Source organism: Nuphar pumila, chromosome 11 (genome assembly GCF_984573655.1).
Source record: "Nuphar pumila chromosome 11, dmNupPumi1.hap1.1, whole genome shotgun sequence".
NCBI classification, from domain to species: Eukaryota; Viridiplantae; Streptophyta; class Magnoliopsida; order Nymphaeales; family Nymphaeaceae; genus Nuphar; species Nuphar pumila.
This window is the reverse complement of record NC_143259.1, coordinates 116,919,302-116,938,105: the sequence shown is the minus strand read 5'-3', so window position 1 is coordinate 116,938,105 and position 18,804 is coordinate 116,919,302. Positions and strand designations below refer to the sequence as shown.

At 41.1% G+C, this 18,804-nt stretch overlaps 2 protein-coding genes across 3 annotated transcripts; one reads left to right on the top strand and one right to left on the bottom strand.

The window, feature by feature from the left end:
* Nucleotides 1-1,622: 1,622 nt before the first annotated feature.
* Nucleotides 1,623-5,410, top strand: LOC149823037 (large ribosomal subunit protein uL2-like). Of its 2 annotated transcripts, none has more exons than XM_089980515.1 (2): nt 1,623-2,088; nt 4,791-5,410. In XM_089980515.1, exons 1-2 carry the CDS (start codon nt 1,649-1,651, stop codon nt 5,134-5,136), a joined length of 786 nt encoding a protein of 261 aa, XP_089836641.1. In that variant the 5' UTR covers nt 1,623-1,648; the 3' UTR covers nt 5,137-5,410. The 2 variants fall into 2 exon arrangements, with proteins under 2 accessions (XP_089836641.1, XP_089836640.1); XM_089980514.1 differs by having other exon boundaries at nt 1,623-2,100.
* Nucleotides 5,411-8,654: 3,244 nt separating this feature from the next.
* LOC149823036 (alpha-terpineol synthase, chloroplastic-like) lies at nt 8,655-11,376 on the bottom strand. The gene is made up of 7 exons (XM_089980421.1): nt 11,161-11,376; nt 10,821-11,073; nt 10,352-10,724; nt 10,014-10,232; nt 9,769-9,907; nt 9,400-9,645; nt 8,655-8,948 (listed from the first exon to the last, which is right to left on the bottom strand). The coding sequence occupies exons 1-7, from the start codon at nt 11,374-11,376 to the stop codon at nt 8,655-8,657; spliced, it is 1,740 nt and encodes a 579-aa protein (XP_089836547.1).
* Nucleotides 11,377-18,804: the final 7,428 nt, after the last annotated feature.

Here is an 18,804-nt window from a genome sequence, read left to right as displayed (position 1 = left end):
GGGCAAAACCCAGCCTGCTAGGTTGGGTTTGTTGGCTCAGAACCCACCCCCAGATGGGCTGGGTTGCCGACTTGTGCAAAATTCAAAGAGAGAGAGAGAGAGAGAGATACCTTGCACTTGCAATCGTCGGAGGAGCATATGAGGAGAAGAGAAGTAAGAGTAAGAGAAGACTCATAGGAGAAGAGGAGGTGTCGAGTTTGTGTGTGTGGTGGGGGGGGGGGGTAAATTTTTTTCCCTAATCCCCCGCCCAGTCCCTTTCATCGTATTTTTTTTCGAATCTAAATTTGGACATTTATGACCTTGAGTGCATTGACCGCTTTCAAGATCAGGTTGACTGCACCGAGTGCCGCACTCTAGTCACGTTGCATGGACACGGTCCCTCTCACATAAGTTGTTAGTGTTCTTCAAAAACAAAAAAGTTAGTGCCATTTTTACAATCCAAAGGGAATCCAAGAAGCACCCACCATTGCAAACATGTCCTTAACCAACAATTTTTTTTTTATGACAAACCCTCACCAAGAAATGGGTCACTAAAGGGCCAGCCTCCTTGCAAGGTAAAACTAGACACGACAACCCAGCCTTACGTGACAGACCCAACTGTGTAAAAGCAACAGCAGCCCCCATGTGACAGCGGGGTTCGATCATGAGCCTTCAGCTTGACACAGGACCCCGCTTACCACATGGGATACCACCTCGGTGGTTATAACCAACAATTTATACTTTCTACTTTCAAAACTATCGATGGTCATGTCACCTGTTTACCTCACCTTATTAGGCCCAGACTGAGCAGACTCAATACAAAAACCTGAGGTGTTCAGCCTAGAGCACGGCTAGAATAGTCTTGAACTATGTCACAAAGACAAGTGGACACGAGGATGTGATGCTGGTTTAGACTTGCTAGTTTGAAAATGTTTTGAAAAATAGGATAGGAGGAAACAAATTTAAAAAAAAAATTAATCAATAAAAAAATAAAATTTTGACATTTTAAAGTTAAATATATTTTTATTATAATAAACCTTAAAACATTAAAAAAATAACAAAATAGTATTAAAATATTATTTATACATGTCAGTGTCTGTGTCCACTCGTGTCACTGTGGACACGCCACCAAAACAGCATGTTCCTGTGACATAGGTCTCCAACTCATATCATCCTTTAACCCTAGGGTTTCAAATGGATCGGACTTGTTTAGATATCTGATCTTAGTCCGACACATTATAATGTGCATTCGGCTGGAATTTTATGTGCCTAATTGGACTAAAAAGAAGTACTTCAGGTCAGATCTATGCTTAGGTCTAGATCAAATCCGACCTGTTTAGCACTTTACTTTTTTTTTACGTGATTTTTTTCTAATTGGTTTTAGTCGTTTCGGATCAAGTACTACCATGTTCATTTCCGTCCTGACTCGAACCCAAAGTTACGAATATCACTCGCATCGATCTCGGAGTCGGTTCTATGACGTGCATGTCGGATTACATCTAATGATCCGGACCGTATCCGATCCGTTTTAACCCCTACTTTTTACCCGTCATTTTCATATAAACCAGGGGTAAAATGGGAACCATAAACCCTTATAAAACCTCTCCATCCCTAACCCTCGTTTCCGCTCCCTTCCTCTGCTTTGAGAGAGAGAGAGAGAGAGAGAGAGATGGGTCGAGTGATCAGGGCACAGAGGAAGGGTGCGGGGTCGGTGTTCCGGTCGCACACCCACCACCGGAAGGGTGCCGCGAGGTTCCGCTCGCTCGACTTCGGTGAGAGAAATGGGTACCTCAAGGGGACGGTCACGGAGATCTTACACGACCCCGGGAGGGGTGCCCCGCTCGCCCGCGTCACCTTCCGCCACCCCTTCCGCTACAAGCATCAGAAGGAGCTCTTCGTCGCCGCCGAGGGCATGTACACCGGCCAGTTCGTCTACTGCGGCAAGAAGGCCGCCCTCGCCGTTGGCAACGTCCTCCCACTCCGATCCATCCCCGAGGGCGCCGTCGTCTGCAACGTCGAGCACCACGTCGGCGACCGCGGCGTCTTCGCCCGGACCTCCGGCGACTACGCTATCGTCATCAGCCACAATCCCGATAACGGCACCTCCAGGTCTGTTGGCTGGTCCGATCTCATGCCTCTCTCCCTGTTGACTTTGATATTCGTTTTTTCTTTTTCTTCTCTTCTCCGCAGTCTTCCTCATCATCGTGTATGCTGTTTCCTTTCAATTGATTGGTCCGATGTTGGAAATTCATTTTGCATTTGGTTCTGATGCTTGTTATGGATCTGATCTAAGGTTTTTGGATGCGGTTTTGTGGGTTTCTCTGTAGTGTGAAGGGGGGGGTGGATTCTGTGGTATTCTTATGGTAAGATAGCGTTTTCAAGGAATTTTAAGGATTTTCTGTTGAATTGGTGTTTTTTTTTTTATTTGAATCGGGGTTCGTATGTTAATGGCACTCGGATAGGCTAAGTTATTTGATTGCTAGCTACCGATATAATGGAGAAATTACTTTCGTGCTTGTCATCGATGTGATTTAGTGGGATTTTAGTTGCGACCAGTTTGGGTAAGTTGGATTTTTTGTGATTAACTTAGCAGTCGATGATGTCGCGGAAAGCTGTTTTGATACTTGTTTTAGTCCTGAAAATCATGAATCTTTTCCCTGGCTATTGGATTTATTTTTCGTATTAGTTGATTGAGGCTATTTGCAAAATTTTGATTGTCGTTCTACATCTCCTGCAAGAAATAGTGTAAAGTAGTAAAATACGTAAGCTGGAAAAGGTTCTACATCTCCTGCAAGAAATAGTATAAAGTAGTAAAATACGTAAGCTGGAAAAGGTTCTACATCTCCTTATTTGTGTTTTTATATGTAATTGTAATTGATTGTTCATTTGTTTGTTTTTATAATTCTAAATTGTAATTGATTCTTTGTTTTAGTCTTTTCATATGTGTAATTTTTGCAGTTGAACAATTTTTGTATTTGTAGATATTTTTAAATGTTTTTTTAAGTTAATATTATTTTTAGGCTTAGGCTTTATGCCTCCAGGCTTACACCTCGCTTCAGTTTTTGGTGGATCGTTAAACAACGCCTCAACGCTTTTCACAACATTGATTGGGCATTTTGAGACCTATCTAACACGATTACGGCAAAACAATTTCTGTACCTGCGTCGACACAGGTAGGGGCCGGGTACTGCACCAGGTCGGGTGTTTTGCATTGAAAAAAATTGGGTCACCCCCCCCCCTCTCTCTCTTCTCTCAAAAGCTCAAAAGGGACCGAAACCCTACCCTCCTCTCTCCCTGGTATCTTTCTCCCCCTCTCTCGATTCGCCTCTCTTTCCCGGTCTCTCTCTATCCTCTCTTGATTCGCCTCTCTCATCTCTTCCCCCCCTCTTCCCCCTCAAGAGAGAGAGAGGGCTGAGAGGGAAGAATAAGAAATGAGAGAGAGAGGGGAGAGGCATACCTGCTTTCTTTCTCCTTCCCTTTTTTTCTGTCGGTGGTGAGAGAAAGAGAATGAAAAGTAAAGAAACATAGTTTGTAGATATACAACCTGGATTGGATCCAACCCGATTATATATATATATATATATATAGCCATGTCCCCGTAATTTGTGAAATTGCCATGTCGAACCCGCACCCTTACCTATGTGACATAGGTAGGTTGATACTTATGGTGTTAATGATCTTTCTTATTTTTCTACATCCAGTCATGTTGGACTTTTTATTTAATGCTTGTTATGTATGTGATTTAGTGTTTTCGTTGTGCTTTATGAAGAGTTTGTGTAATGTCTATGTTTACTCAGTTAAGATCTTCATTAATTTAGTAAGTCTTATCTAATATTATCTGATTGCTGGCGCTAGTCAATTGTCATGGTTTTGTATGGAAGTGAGCTAAGTTCTGGTTGTTTGGCATTTCTCTTATTTTGATTGCCATTGTCAATCTTCCACTGCCACTGGGGTTTGGCGGAGTCAACATTCTGCTCTATTTGTGGTTTAGAATTAGTTGTGATGGAACCAATTAATTCTTATTCAGTGTTTATGATAACTTGTTCTGTTTAGGTTTCAGTATGTTAAGTGCAACTCGTAATGGTGCATAGTTTGTGCCATTAAGTGGTTAATATGGAATGTTAGCACCTCTTTGATCATCCAAATACACTGGCTTTCAGCCATCCAAATATTGCAGAATGTCAAGCAAAATTCAATACATGTAAACACAGAAAAACCATAGATAACCTCCATATTCTATGATGTTGGATATGCAGTTAGGAATACATGATTTCTCTCATAAATTTATTTTTAGGAATTTTTAATTACATGCTTATTTTGTCTTTTATATACTGACCCATCCTTCAGTAAGGCCTATTATGGATGAGTCAAGGCCTTTCACAGTGTGCATCCTCTTGTTTATGTTGTGTGCAACTCTTTCATCCAATGCAGTGCTGCAAATTTTTCTGTCTGATGATCCGAAGTTTTATTCAGTGCTGGCCTGTACACCCTGAAGCTTACTTTTTTATGTTGAGCATTTGATCTTAGATCTATGACAGAATTTTCTATTGTTTTATTTGTTTCTTTCTTGAAGGTTCATTATAAGAATTAGCTGTTATCTTATGAACTTCATGCCCTCTTTAAATTTGCTGTCTGGGGTAAGATCAATACTTATGCTTAACCAGTGGACGTTTCTGTTTGCCTTGATCATTGCCATTTTATTATCTTTTTTTTCAGTGACCTTTCTGCTTTTTTTAAATACATAAGGTTTGGCCTGTGTGCATTAATCATCTACTTCATGTTTTCTTGTGTGCTTTTTTCGCCATCGATAGGATTAAGCTTCCCTCCGGTGCCAAGAAGATTGTGCCAAGTGGTTGCAGAGCTATGATCGGTCAGGTTGCTGGTGGTGGTAGGACTGAGAAACCCATGCTGAAGGCAGGTAATGCTTATCACAAGTACCGGGTGAAGAGGAACTGCTGGCCCAAGGTTCGTGGTGTTGCTATGAATCCAGTTGAGCATCCCCATGGTGGTGGTAACCATCAACACATCGGTCATGCCAGCACTGTCCGTCGCGATGCCCCTCCTGGCCAAAAGGTAGGTCTCATTGCTGCAAGAAGGACCGGTCGTCTCAGGGGGCAGGCTGCTGCCACCGCTGCCAAGGCAGAAAAGGGCGCTTAAGATATATTCATGCATTTTTTTCATTTTCTTGTTGGGATTGGAACTGTTCTGTTTGTAAGGTTGTTTTGTTCAGCTATTCCTTCAGCTCACCCTTTGTGGGATGGGAACATTTTCAGTCTTTTGTCAAGCCGTTGTGGAAGTTTTGTTTTGATATTGGATTCATGGTAAAGTTGGTAGAAATTCAGATTCATTTCTGCTTATCTGTTTGTGGATTTTGGTAGGCTTTATCTTATTTGATGGTGTTTCTTGTGATTGATGGCATGGATGTTCCCAAGCTTGTTTCAATTTCTGTTTTAGAATTTCATTCCTTACTGGGTGTATGCAATTGTCGACGCACATGAATTCGTTGAATGCAGACTGTGCATTCAGTGGAACTACTTCAGAAGGTTAACTGGTGTTCTCCAAATCAATCCAAAATCCAGTTCTTGTATCACGTCTGATGGATGCTGTGGGAAAGCTTTCCTTGGTTCTCTGTCCTTTTCCATTTGTTATATTTTTCAGTAGTTACCCGTTTCGTGTGATTTGGCCATCTCCTTGGAGGATATTGAGCTTTGCTGAATATGGTTATTACATGAAAAGATTAGAAATATCCTTTGACAAGATTCACTGATTTATCACTGCATAGACTGGTATAGCGCCTTTTTTTAGTTGCTAGGACGTTTGATTGGCAAGCACGATTTTGGTCGACGTTGGATCTTGACGTAGTCCATGTCTTTGGTGCAAAAACCTAATTAAGTTTATTTCACTAAGCCTTCACCAAATTCATGAAACATAAAGTTTCCTCTATTTAACATAATGAACTTTGCTAAAATGAACAGAGGTTGGACATGCGATTCCTAGGCATATCTTGCATACAACATTCAAGACCGCTTGACCTTGGGCTTGTGGATAGGGGTGGGTGGCAGTGGACCGGGAGGACGGGGGTGGGGGGACAAGGTCTCCACCCCTGCCCTATTTCAAAATCCGAACCTCCATCCCCGAACGGGAATGGATTTTAACCTCTACCCCGGCCTCCATCCCCGGTTCAAACGGGGGTGAGGCGGGGCCCCATTTCCCCTTGGTTTATAGTTATCCCTTGAAGGATTGGGGACGGGGCGGGGCAAGGTGGGGATTGGGACGGGGCCGGGCGGGGCTGGGGTAAGTCCATCCCCACACGGGGATAGATTTTAACCTTCATCCCCTCCTCTATCCCCGTTTCATGCCCTTCACTCCCGGTCCAAACGGGGCGAGGCGAGGCGGGGGCCCATTGTCCCCTGGTCCACTGCCATCCCTACTTGTGGATAGGGAGCTTTCTCCCTATCCCAAGTTCGAATCCCCATCTACCTCCTTCCGCAAGGCAAAAAGCATGAGGCTCCCCTAGATGTCGAAAGGGGTGCCCATAAGAGTTTTAAGCTGCCGGGACGGCAATCGTATGTACGGGAAAGCTAAGACCAGCGATCAGGCCTTCGATCACAGATGTGGTTTCTTTGTGTAATAAATGGAAAAAAATCAACCCCTTAAAATATAAGATTGGACTATCATAAGCTTACGCGTTCTTCAAAAGAAGAGAGCAATGTTATCAGAATCGGTTTGAATTGGATCAAATCATCGGTCTTTAGCCGATTCAAATGCGGCCAATTCACCTGTCATTTCAACTCAAGTTTTTAAATATTTTTAAAGAGTGTGATTTTTTTAACATTTTTAAATACTTTTTTATTTTTTAATGACACATGTCAACCAATGGTGAAAAGTACTGATCCACAGACGATTCGATTAGGAGGTTTTTTTGAGAAACCAATTCAACTACTGACCCGATTTTAACAACATTGAGAGAGAGAGAGAGAATTTCCACTCACAATCTAACTGATTTTTGTGCTTCATTAGAAAGCATTGCCCAAAGCCTTGAGAAGATTGAATCCTGCACACAAGTACTAGTTGGTTTGCGCTAACCCTTGTTGGGAGGAATGGATTCAACAAGCAAGGACTTGACCCGGTCGCATAAATGCACCGTCTACATCGTGCTAGATTCAAGATAATGTTTACCAACTGGGGAAGGAAAGAACACGGGCCACTCACCTCTTTGTTAGCATTCTTCCATCCTTGGGTGATGAAGACCCATTACAATGATTGCTGGCTACCAGTTCACTTGCACCAATATCCTTATGACATACTAGGTATTGCCCTACTTATGTGTAAATTTGAGGAAACAAATAGTGTAAATATGGGTCATGCTCACTAGTGATAGTGTTCAATACCTTATATGTGGCTAAATCATTACACGAGACCAAGCAATGGTAAATGAATTGACCAAGTGCGAATTCATCGAATTAACTCCACTATCCCATTGGGAAAAGTGACCCAATCTAATGCACAATTGATTGATGAGATGCAATACTGGTCTGTTTCCAGTTTGGTACCGATTCAGTTTTCACCCGTCCCCTAAGTCATCCCTATCTTCATACTCTTCTTTGAAATTTCATTGATGCAAGTTGTTTGATCAAATAGGACTCTATAAATGTGATCTACATTGTCCATTTAGTAAAGATCAACACTTGAAAATCGCCGAAATTTGACTTGTTTGCAGGAATTTTTGGAATTCAACAATCAACGGATTCCAAAATGCAAAATTTTGTGATTTAAAAATTCATGTTTTCTCATAAAAAATAGTATGATGAAAGGGTTGATTATTATTAAATCAATATGAGGTCAGATTTGATCAAAACAACTTGCATCGGGATGACATAAGGGATAAGTGAAACCAAATTGGTTTGGTACCTGATCCGGCTGATCTAGGGGTGGCAATCGGGTCGGGTTGGCGGGTCAGCATACCTCAACCCGAACCCGACCCGTTTATTAAACGGGTGGGCTGTGGCAAACACAAACCTGACCCATTTAATAAACGGGTAACCCGACACGACCCGCCAACCCATTTAATAAATGGGTTGGGTCGGGTAAACGGGTTTTCAGGTTCGCGGGTCGGGTTGGCGGGTTGACGGATCGGGCTGGCAGGTAGGCAGGTTGACGGGTCGGGTTGGAGGGTCGGGTTGACGGGTCGGGCAGACGGGTTGGCGGGTTGACCCACCCGCCTAACCCGTTTATTAAACGGGTCAGCCGGGTTGGCATACCCCTAACCCGAACCCGACCTGTTTAATAAACGGGTTACGCGGGTCGACCCGTTTATTAAACGGGTTAGCTTAAGCCCAACCCGAACCCGCCTAAGAGGCGGGTTGGCGGGTCAGGTTGGCGGGTCGGGTCAGAAATTGCCACCCCTAGGCTGATCCCACCTCCATCATTAATTATCTACTAAAAAGATTAGATAAAAACAGGTCAACATAGTGTCTCAAAAAATCATCATTGTTGCTTGATACGCGTCCAATTCATGCACACGTACACACATGGAGAGAGAGAGAGAGAGAGAGCTCTATCACTATTATAAATGACCGATCTCTTCCATATTTTATTGTAAGCTTCATATGATAAACCAGCATCCCCTCAGGTAATAGTAGCACTTAAGGGGGAGTTTTCAGCCTTAAAAGAGTCTATGCGATTTGGAAGGGCTCAGCTAAGAGAGCATGGAGGCGGTCCCTAGACTCGTGCTCAAGGACACCAAAGCCATCTTCATACTCATACATGCAATGTGCCACCCTTGCAATATTAAGAGACACATTGGCAAAAGAACGAGGGAAGGCCTGAGATGCCAACTCCCTATTGAGCCTCCTCCATGCATCTCTCAGCAGGTTCCTGATGTGCTGGCGTGCAGCCTCCTCCGATGCCTTTGCCTCACTCATGTAAATCTGAATCGATCTTGGCAGGTTTCCTCTTCCGAATCCAACCTTCAAGATGCATAAAAAAGAAGAAGAAACAAAAAAAAGTATTAGCAAGACTTGTTTTAGTAACACTAATGTTGAAGTCTAAATGGTGTTAAAGCTAAGCTCATTATACTAATAGCAAGCAAATCATTTTCCTAACCCGAAGGGGTTTGGAGGGGCCCTTGTTCACAAGGTGGGTGGTCAGGGTTCCATTCCCATGAGCCCTTGTCAGAAGAAGCTTGGCAATTCCCTTGGGGAATGGGTGTGTCGCGGGTATATACCGTCGCTATCAAGACAACGACGGTGAGTACGATAGGCTTAACCAGCACGCTTAGGTCTCTGATCCCAATGGTGGGTTTTCCTCGTGAAAAGAAAAAAAAAGTAAAACCATCTTTCTTGTGATGAAACAAAAAGACCACTCTGAAAAAAATTGTGATTCTTCATGGTTGTGGATTGAATGCTATACACTACATACCCTTGATCTCTGGAGATCTGCAGAAAGGCGAAGGATCGTTGATGACAATTGAATGATGCTGGATTCCGACTGCAATCGTTGGATTGCTTGCTCCTCTATGTTTTGGCTGAGGAAGAAGTAAGCAGGGAACAGTATAGGACTGGTCATAGATGTGCGTATGTTGCTCAGGTACTCCTCCAGCCTTGGTGTCTGTCCACCGCGGTACCACCTTGCTTCCACCAAATATGATCTACATACACTCACCCACTGAAGAAAAAAAACAAAATAGCCACACTTGGAGCATCAGATACATGTAATTCCATTCAGTGTATATATATATATATATATATATATATATATATATATATATGAGAGAGAGAGAGAGTATACCGCTCTCCTCAGGTATGTAGTGATGTCCCGGCCATGTCTCCTAAGGACAGTATAGGCAATTTGATTTGTGGTGTTGTAGAGAGCCGCATAGAAGACCCTCAAGGACTGTGGCAGTTGATCAATTGCTTGAAGATCCCATCTATCATATAACAACAATTTCTGTTTAGCACCAGCTGCAATGTTTCATAAACATGTATATAAGCCTATGTTAATGAATCCCTTTCCAAACATCACCATCGTATTACCTTTCAACAGCTTGTACAAAGCGTTCAAGCTCCTCAATCGATTGATGCTCACCAAAGATATCCTCAACAGTGGCCATCAAGTAAGAGACTCTGGCGAGTTCCATCCTATACTGAGAGAAATGGGGCTCATACATCTTCCCAACTGCCATGAAGTAGCTCTCAACCAACCTATCCCTTGCAAAGCTAATGTGTTCTGCTAAGCCCAAGTGTCTCCACCACCTAAAATAAGAACAAAAAAAAACATTAGTACTCTAATACTTAATTAGATTATAAGAAAAACGTTATAATTTGAAGAATATAATAGCATCCAAGTTAAGATCATCAATATGGACTATTACCCAGATAGCTCCCTAAGTTCTCTTTGGTGGATTGACTGCACCACATTGAAGTCCAACCTAGCAAACTCATGCAAGACTTGGCTCCTGCGGTCTGTCCTCTCAAAGTACTCAATGTACTCTCTGGCCTCCATCCAGCGAACCCTCCTGTGTAAAGGAACTTGCAGGGCTCGCTGCACCTGTCTAGCCAGGCTCTGGTCCACACGGCTTACCCTCGCTCTGAGATGCTCAGTGGTGAAAGACACAGCTTCTTCTAGTATGGTTTCTCCCTCATAGGCCAGGTGTGCTGCTTCATAGAAGCTCAGCAACGCCCTCACATCTTCGCGCAGGCTTTCCGTGAATCGCCCCGATTGATCCCTAAATCTGCTGAAGACATCTGCCATGAAAACCATTTCAAGCATGAGCTCAGTAGTAGTGCAGAGTAAGAACTAGCTAAATCACAATGCAATTAGCACACACTGCATATATATACCTGCAGAAACAGTGTATCCATACTGTCTCAGTACCCTGAATCTAAGAGAACAGGAGTAGAGATCCTCAAATCCCCTGGTGGTAGTAGATATGGTATCTAGAACTCTCTTAATCTCACTCTCAAAGTGGTAGGCCACACCAAGACGTTCAAGAGAATCAATGAGCTCCAACTGAGCCACAGGCTCAGTTGTGGATACTATAATTTGCCTGACTTCCCTTCTCAATTCTTCAATCCTACTACTCTGTGTCTCAATCTGCAGGCATTAATTTTAAATCTTTGAGTTAAGTCACATTGAGCTACAAAACCCAAAAAAACTTGAGTTTGAACCAATCAAACTTACTGCTGCAGCGCTTGTAATAGACTGGATGAACTCATAGTTCCACATATTTGGTTGGTATCTTGAGGGCCTTCTTTGAGGTGTGGACCCACATGTTTGATCTCTTGTGGCACATCTCACAAGGGTGGCGCACCATGGCTTGAACCCTGCCTTGGTGCTGGTTGCAAGCCTTGGCGAAGCAATGGAGGGAGTGGAGAGGGATGCAAGGTGGGCGGCCATTACACCAAGTGTTTGATGATTTTGTAAGACTAAAGAAGCAAAAGAGTTTCAGAAGATGTGCACAAGTTGGTGTCCTTGAATGACTAACACAGGCCTGGTTTGCATCCTTATATACAATTTCTGTACCAGATTAGGGCCTATTGGTGGTACTTTTTTTGGTTGAGTTGGAGCATTTCACTAAAGATCAACCTCTTAAAGTAAGGTGCTTACGTGCATTTTAAGGGTATGAAACCTATACCTTTGTGTAAGAATAGAGTGCATTAATGCTTCACGGTTCTGCAAACTAGTGAAAGCTGAACCGGGTCGGCTGCTGCTCGCCACTTAAAAACCGTCCCCGTAGTGCATCACGTAGAAGCCCAACACGGATTCCAGCTCCAAGAGCCCTCTTCTTCTGTATACTCTTGAAATTCTAACCTGCATGCGTTGGCCTTATTTCTGCTCTAGTGGAAGTCTTTCTGAATGGTCATTGGAGAACACTCTTCGTTTGGTTCTCCACTAGTCCACTGCCTTGGCTTCTATTTTTGTACAACGTGGGTAGGGGTGTCAATGGGTCGGATTTGACAAGGACCCGACCCGTACCAAACCCTATAGGGTCAGGGTTTGGTAATAAATGAGACGGTCAGATTAGAATTGGTGTTGGACCCGAAAGGTCTGATTAATATATGGATCGAGCTATGGTTTGCAAAATTTCATATCAGACCCAGGCCTGACCCGAGTTCTGACTAAGATCCACAATTTTTCAATGTAAAAAAGATTAAAAAAAAATATTATTTTACCTGGTATGGTTTCTCTTATGCTGGATCTGATTGGACTCGGGTTCAGACCTGGTACCACAATCTCAAATCTGGCCTGGGTTTGGTTCCACCTGGGTAACCCGACCTATTGACACCCCTCAACATGGGTCCTTGTCACATCCCATTTCACTAACTGACGTTATCTCTTCGCACACACACACATATATATTGCGTATGATCTAAATGAGTTCAATCTCACATGCATCCTCATTAGTTTTCAAGTGCATCGATCCATATGGATGAACTTCACATTGTTCATTTAGTACAAATTATGTTTTAATCTAGGGTTTTGGAAGTGAAAGGCCTTCTTTTCATAATTACATTTTGGTCAAACTAGAATTGGCTTTATTTAAGATATATTTAAGTAATTAGATTATTAATTTAAAGTATGTTTTAAAGTAAATAGACACTATATATGTATTTGTGTGTGTGTGTGTGTGCACGCGCTGTATTCCAACATGATGTTTGACATCAATTTTTAAACATTTATCTACATGAATTGCCAGTCGTTGATTTTTCATTGTCTTGAAAATTGAATCATATGATGCATTGAAGATATTTCAAACAACTACTAACATAGTAAAAAACTCATATTAAACACATTTGCATGGTTCGATTCATTTCGTGGCTAGAACCATACAAAAAAGACTGTACAACTGCACCGTCCTGGTTAAGAGCCCCAATATATATGCATAACAAAATTGATTGTACATACTATCTAGTTGGAAGATCATATGTGCAAGATGTATTAACTCAATCTGAGAGCATAGATATGTTCAACTTGGTCTGTTTACTAGGGATCACTTCTTAGATTATATTTTTTTCAATGCAAAATTATGATATTTCATATCATGAAACTATGGTACATTATAGGCCACTGATTTTTTAAGCTCTTTAAAAATATGCATATTATCTTCTTTCAAAACAATAATCTGCATATTATCAAAAGCTTATGATTTGAAACCTGTCTTCTACTAAACAAAACATGTAGATCACATCAACAGGATCTGATCCACAAAAAAAATAAAAAAAATGTGAAAAAAATATTGTTTTCTGCTAGATATATAGCCCCTATAATCAACTACACGAAATATTGTATATAGTGAACAATGCCACAAACATTTCTGTTAACTTGTTTTTGTTCAACACAATGCAACAAATACTGTATATAGTTAGCATTCACATGCAACTCCAAATTCATATTTGGAGATTTCCTAGATGATCTCTCTCTCTCTCTCTCCTCTCCTCTCTCTCTCTCTACTGGTCCTTGTTTGAGTTGCCTTTTATCATGCCTAGGCTTGTGCCTTAAGACCAAATTTACCAATAGATTATGAAATGAAGATCCAAATGCCACAAATGTGGTCAAGCATAGACTATATTTGCAATTTATTTAGCAGATATTGATATTCATTTCCCTCTTCCAATGGATTGGTCATAATCGAAAAAAGTAAAAATTTGCCATAATAAGGAAGCCAAAACTTTATCTTAGGTCCGTGTTCCCATGATGCACCGGACAAGTAGTGCGGGACAACTCAACCTGGACTACAGAGGGTGGGATGCAAGGAGGTGGTAGAGGGCAGTTGCGTCCCTGACATATTGTCTGGTGTTTGCTTCCACTCTAGGGCCACGATTTTAAAGTAGAGCACTCAAAATTAGGCATCTAAACGGGTTGGATTCTGGTTGAATATAGGCAAATACTGAGTCCGACTTAGTCGGATGTGGAGCCAAATAGGATCAGCTAAAACCAAATTAAGATCCGACTAACTTAAAATCCAACATTTACACCTATTTGAATTTGGTTTATAGTTGGAATCGGATCTTAGTCAGACTCGGACGCAGATTCGGATGTAAAACTCAATACCAAGTCCAAATCTGATTATTAATCGGATCCGAGGCGACTGGATTCTCATTCCAGTTTGATGTCAGATAATATCCGGCAGATTGACATCCCTACTCAAAATTTGATGCAGTAAAATGCAAAGAAATGGGTTAAGGTAGGAAGGACATGGAATGCATTACATGATAATTTGGAGCTTTTTTTGTAAGTGAAGTGTGTTTAGCTGATTACATTAACGTGATGCTATTGACTGAATCCTTATTTCTATATGTCACATGGACACGCCATTTTGGCTGTGTGTCCCTGGTGACACGAGCGGACACACTCGGATATGCTTACACGTATGGCATTATTTTAATTTTGTTTAAATAATATTTTATTATATTTTAATTTTATTTCAATAAAAAACTATATATTTTTCAATGTTAAAATATTCAAAAATAGTTTTTTCTTTATTAAAATAATAAAAAATTGGGCCCTCGTGTCCCATTTTTAAAAAAAATTCTGAACTGTCAACTCGAATCCGAATCCCGCGTTCTCGAGTCCACGAATCATTGTGACATGGCTTCTTTTAGGATAGGTGGACAAAAAAACTGCTCATTTTTTTTGTCACTATAGGTGCTATTATTTTATCAAATTACCTTGTGTCTAACACAAAGCCCCTGGAAACAACCCATCAAATAAGGGAAGCCCCCAGCTTCGACCTTGCGACAAGGGACACATCTTTCAGGTATTGAACTCATGTCATCTGTTCAACTTGAGTTGCAGAGCCGACCTCCTAACCAAGAGTTTGGGCCCCAAGTCGGCACTATTCACTAAATATCATTCCAAACTGATTATTTCTACATGTTTCATTCAAATATAAATGGTTTTCTATCCTTATATAAAATTCATCTTTATCCCTCGAGCTCTTCTCATCTAGTAGGGGCAACTTGTGAATGTCACCAAGTTGTCGGGATGTCAAGAGTTCAAATCCTATGGGAGACATTGCTTGCTATAAGGTCAAGGCTAGGTGTACTCCAATGCAAGTAGGGAAGACCTCAAGGGGTTTCATCATCTGGAAGTCGGACAATGTAGCTATATGCCTTTGTGTGAGCATCTTTATTGGGAAAACAAGATTTTAACATGAGGGCCCATCACATAATTTCCATATGTAGGGCAAAATGTCATGTCAATTTGTTATACTACCAAGTACTCCTTCATGGCCAAGGGGTATCAATAATGGCGATCCACTAATAAATCTAAAAACAACTCAACTATTTGACCTTGAAAGAATGAATATAGTGATACTAAACTCTAACTCTCTCTCTATCCATTAGGGGTTGTCAATGGATTAGGTTTGACCTGCACCCGATCGACCCCGTACCAAACCCTATAAGTTCAGGGTTTAGTGTCAAATAATAAGGCCTGCAGATTAGATTCTGGGTCGGACCTCAAGGGTCTGATTAATATATGGAGCTGTGTATGGTTTGTGAAAAACTTCATACCAGACCCGGGCTCAACCCGAATTCCAATTAAGATCCACAAATTTTCAATGTAAAAATAATAAAAAAATATTATTTTAGCAGGCATGTTCTAGGTCTGGATCATGTAATTTTTATAGGATCCGGGTATGGTTTCTCTTATAGTAGGTTTGATTAGACTTTGGTCCAAACCCGGTACTATAATCTCAAATCAGGTTTTCGTCCGAACCAAACCCTAGCCCACGTATAAGAAAATGAGATCCTGACACAAGCGCGAGCATGAAAGATAAGTCCTTGTAGCTGTTTACAGTCACCAATAAAGGTATGAAATTCTTTCCCATATATCCTTATCTTTCCTGGTAAACCCCAAAACACCTTGATTTTTTATCAGTAGCAGCATGTAGGGCTGATAAACGAGCTGAATGAGCTGAGCTTGGGCTGTTCAGACTCGTTAAGGCTATACCCCAGCTCGCGCTTGACTCATACGATCATCATGAGCCGAGCTTGGTGAGTCGATCACGAGCTGACAAGTTTTCCTTAAGCTTGATAACATATAAAATATCTATAAAACACATATAGTATATGATATATATAATATAAACTATATAATATGTAAAACGAGCCTATATACAAGCTGAGCCGAGTTGAGCTTGCCATGTTCGTGCTTGGCTCATAAATAACTCACCGCACCGTGCTCAATTTCTGAACCAAGCCGAACTGAACGGCAAGCTGCTTGTCTCGTTTCCTAGCCCTAGCAGCATGACATTATGAAGTCAGACTACGTAAACATATCAATGCCTATGTGAATACTTACTATGTAAATCTTGGAGTTTCAGACAAAATTCTAGATATAGGAAAATCTCAATTTCCAAATTTTTCTGACAATGATTCATAAGAGTTAAAACTGTTGTGGGCATCAAATTGTCTGACACAGTTTGATCATTAAATCTTCACTACAAGAAAAACGTGAATTAGCAACAGACATTTGCGACAAATTTTTTTCATCGCAAATGTGCGACCGATTAGCGAGAGAAAATTATCTGTCGCTAACATTCAAAATATTTGCAAAATTAGTAACAAACATATCTTCCTCGTATATTAGCGACGAAATTTTTCTGTCGCCAAACACTACAAGAAAAATGTTAATTAGAGACGGAATTAGCGAAGGCATTATTCTGTAGCTAATTTGACGTTAATTAGCGAGAGAATTTTTCCCTCGCTAATTCATCGCTCATTAGGAATGGATTAGCGACAGAAAAATTCTCTCACTAATCCGTCGCTAATTTTCGATTTAAACCATTCCATCTAAGGCGCAAAATTTTCCCTCTCTCTCCGTTCAAAATTTAAACTGATGACTTCTCGAACGATGATGACTTCGTGGCGGAGGAACGCGAGGAAGAAGATGAGTCGGAGTTGCCCGCTGGCGCTGGAGGACCAGGCCGGCCCGACCTCTCTGGTCTGGCAAGTCATTTTCTTTTTTGAGAGTGGCTTTTCGTTCCTAGCCTAACGATTCTGTTGGGGGTTATGGTTTCAGGTCGACGGACAAGCGAGGGAACCAGGTTGGGAGGACGTCGGAGAGCGTGCCGGTTCAGAGGTGCAACCACTGCGTTGTGCAGAACACCCCGCAGTGGCGGGCTGGACCGAAGGTCTAGAGGGCACCGGTTCAGAGGTGCACTCTATTGCATTGTGTAGAAGACCCCGCAATGGCGAACTGGGACAGAAAAGCAGGGAACCAGGTCAGGAGGGCGCCAGAGAGCATGTCAGAGAGCGCGCTGGAGAGCATGTCGGTTATATGCAAAAGACCCCGCAGTGGCGGGCCGGGCCGCTCGGCTGCAACGCATGTATGATGTGGTACAAGTTCGGCCTATTGCTGTCAGAATACCGCTCGATAGGGAGCAATTTTTTTTTTAAATTTAACGATGGATTAGCGATGAATAATATTCGTCGCTAATTTAAAATAGCGACGAACTCATGATGGATATTATCCGTCACTAATTTAAAATAGCAACGTACTCATAATGAATCATGTTCGTCGCTAATCTGTAGCAAATTAGCGACGGATAAGTTTTATTGCTAATTAGCGACCAGGATTATGCGACGAATGCTATTCATCATTAATCTGTCGCTAGTCCATCGATAAATTATTTAGTGACGGATATCATTCGTCGCTAATTCACGATTTTCTTGTAGTGTTTGCTAATTAGGCAACTTAGTGACAAACAAAAACCTATGTCATGAGTTTTGACTGTATGTAACTTCTTAGTTTTGTTTATATTAATGACTTATAAAGTACAAGGAATCCATTTGCTTATTTACCATAAATTTAAGAAAAAATTCATTTGCATCTGCACATGCACATGAGACAATTTTTTATATTTTTTATATTATACTTTCCTAAAAAAAGTATCCATATTATCATTCTATCTACTAGAAAATCATTGGTGTGAGCTTCCTTGCTTGTCTCAACCTTGTATATGCATTCAACATTGTTTATAAATATGTATGTGTGACCTGAGGACAAGGGGTAAGCCCACAGGGTTTTACGCTGCTAGAACATTGATCGTAAATACGGCAGGCAGCGCCAGCGTGGCTAGGTCTACGTTCTTGGGCGGCGGTTTCTCTGTGTAAATATAAGAAAAATGTGTATGTGTGCGAGGTAGGGTTGTTTATCTAACATTAATTTTTTTATATTGACATTAGCAACATCGAGCCTCTTAAAAAATAATGACATTTTTTAAAATACACGATTGTTTTTAAGAGCGAAAAAAGTCACTTTTCCTTTTTCTGATTCAAATTGTCTTTTTAGAAGGTCATTTAGTGTTTTAGAAGGCAAATTCAAATGGCCAAAGTACACAATTCACTTAACCAAAAATGTAAGACTTTTTTGCTTTTGTTCAAACTAAAACATATCATTTACTTTCTAAAAACATCAATGTTTTAGTCATTTCAATCAGATGCACGTTATTTATTTGTATATTTGCTATAGCTATGTCTTGGTTTTTTCACTAAGACCATTTTTTTTCTTGCTAGGCCTTCTATTTTGTCAAAGTTTTGGCAGTAGCAATTTTCATGCTAAGGAATATCCCTTGGTGAAATTCAACCCTAAATCCATTGATTAATATAATGTGACTTGTCTAAGCCACCTTTATTTGACCTTCACTTCAAACAAGTTGTTGATTAACAATTTCTTTTTTTTCTTCAATTTATCTTGTTCTTTTGTTAAAAAAGAGTTTATTTTTTTAATATATTTACATGAAGAAACCACCTCAAGATCAAAGACATAGTTGCACTGGCTTTGCTTGCTTTCCGTACTTACGATCATTGTTCTGACAGT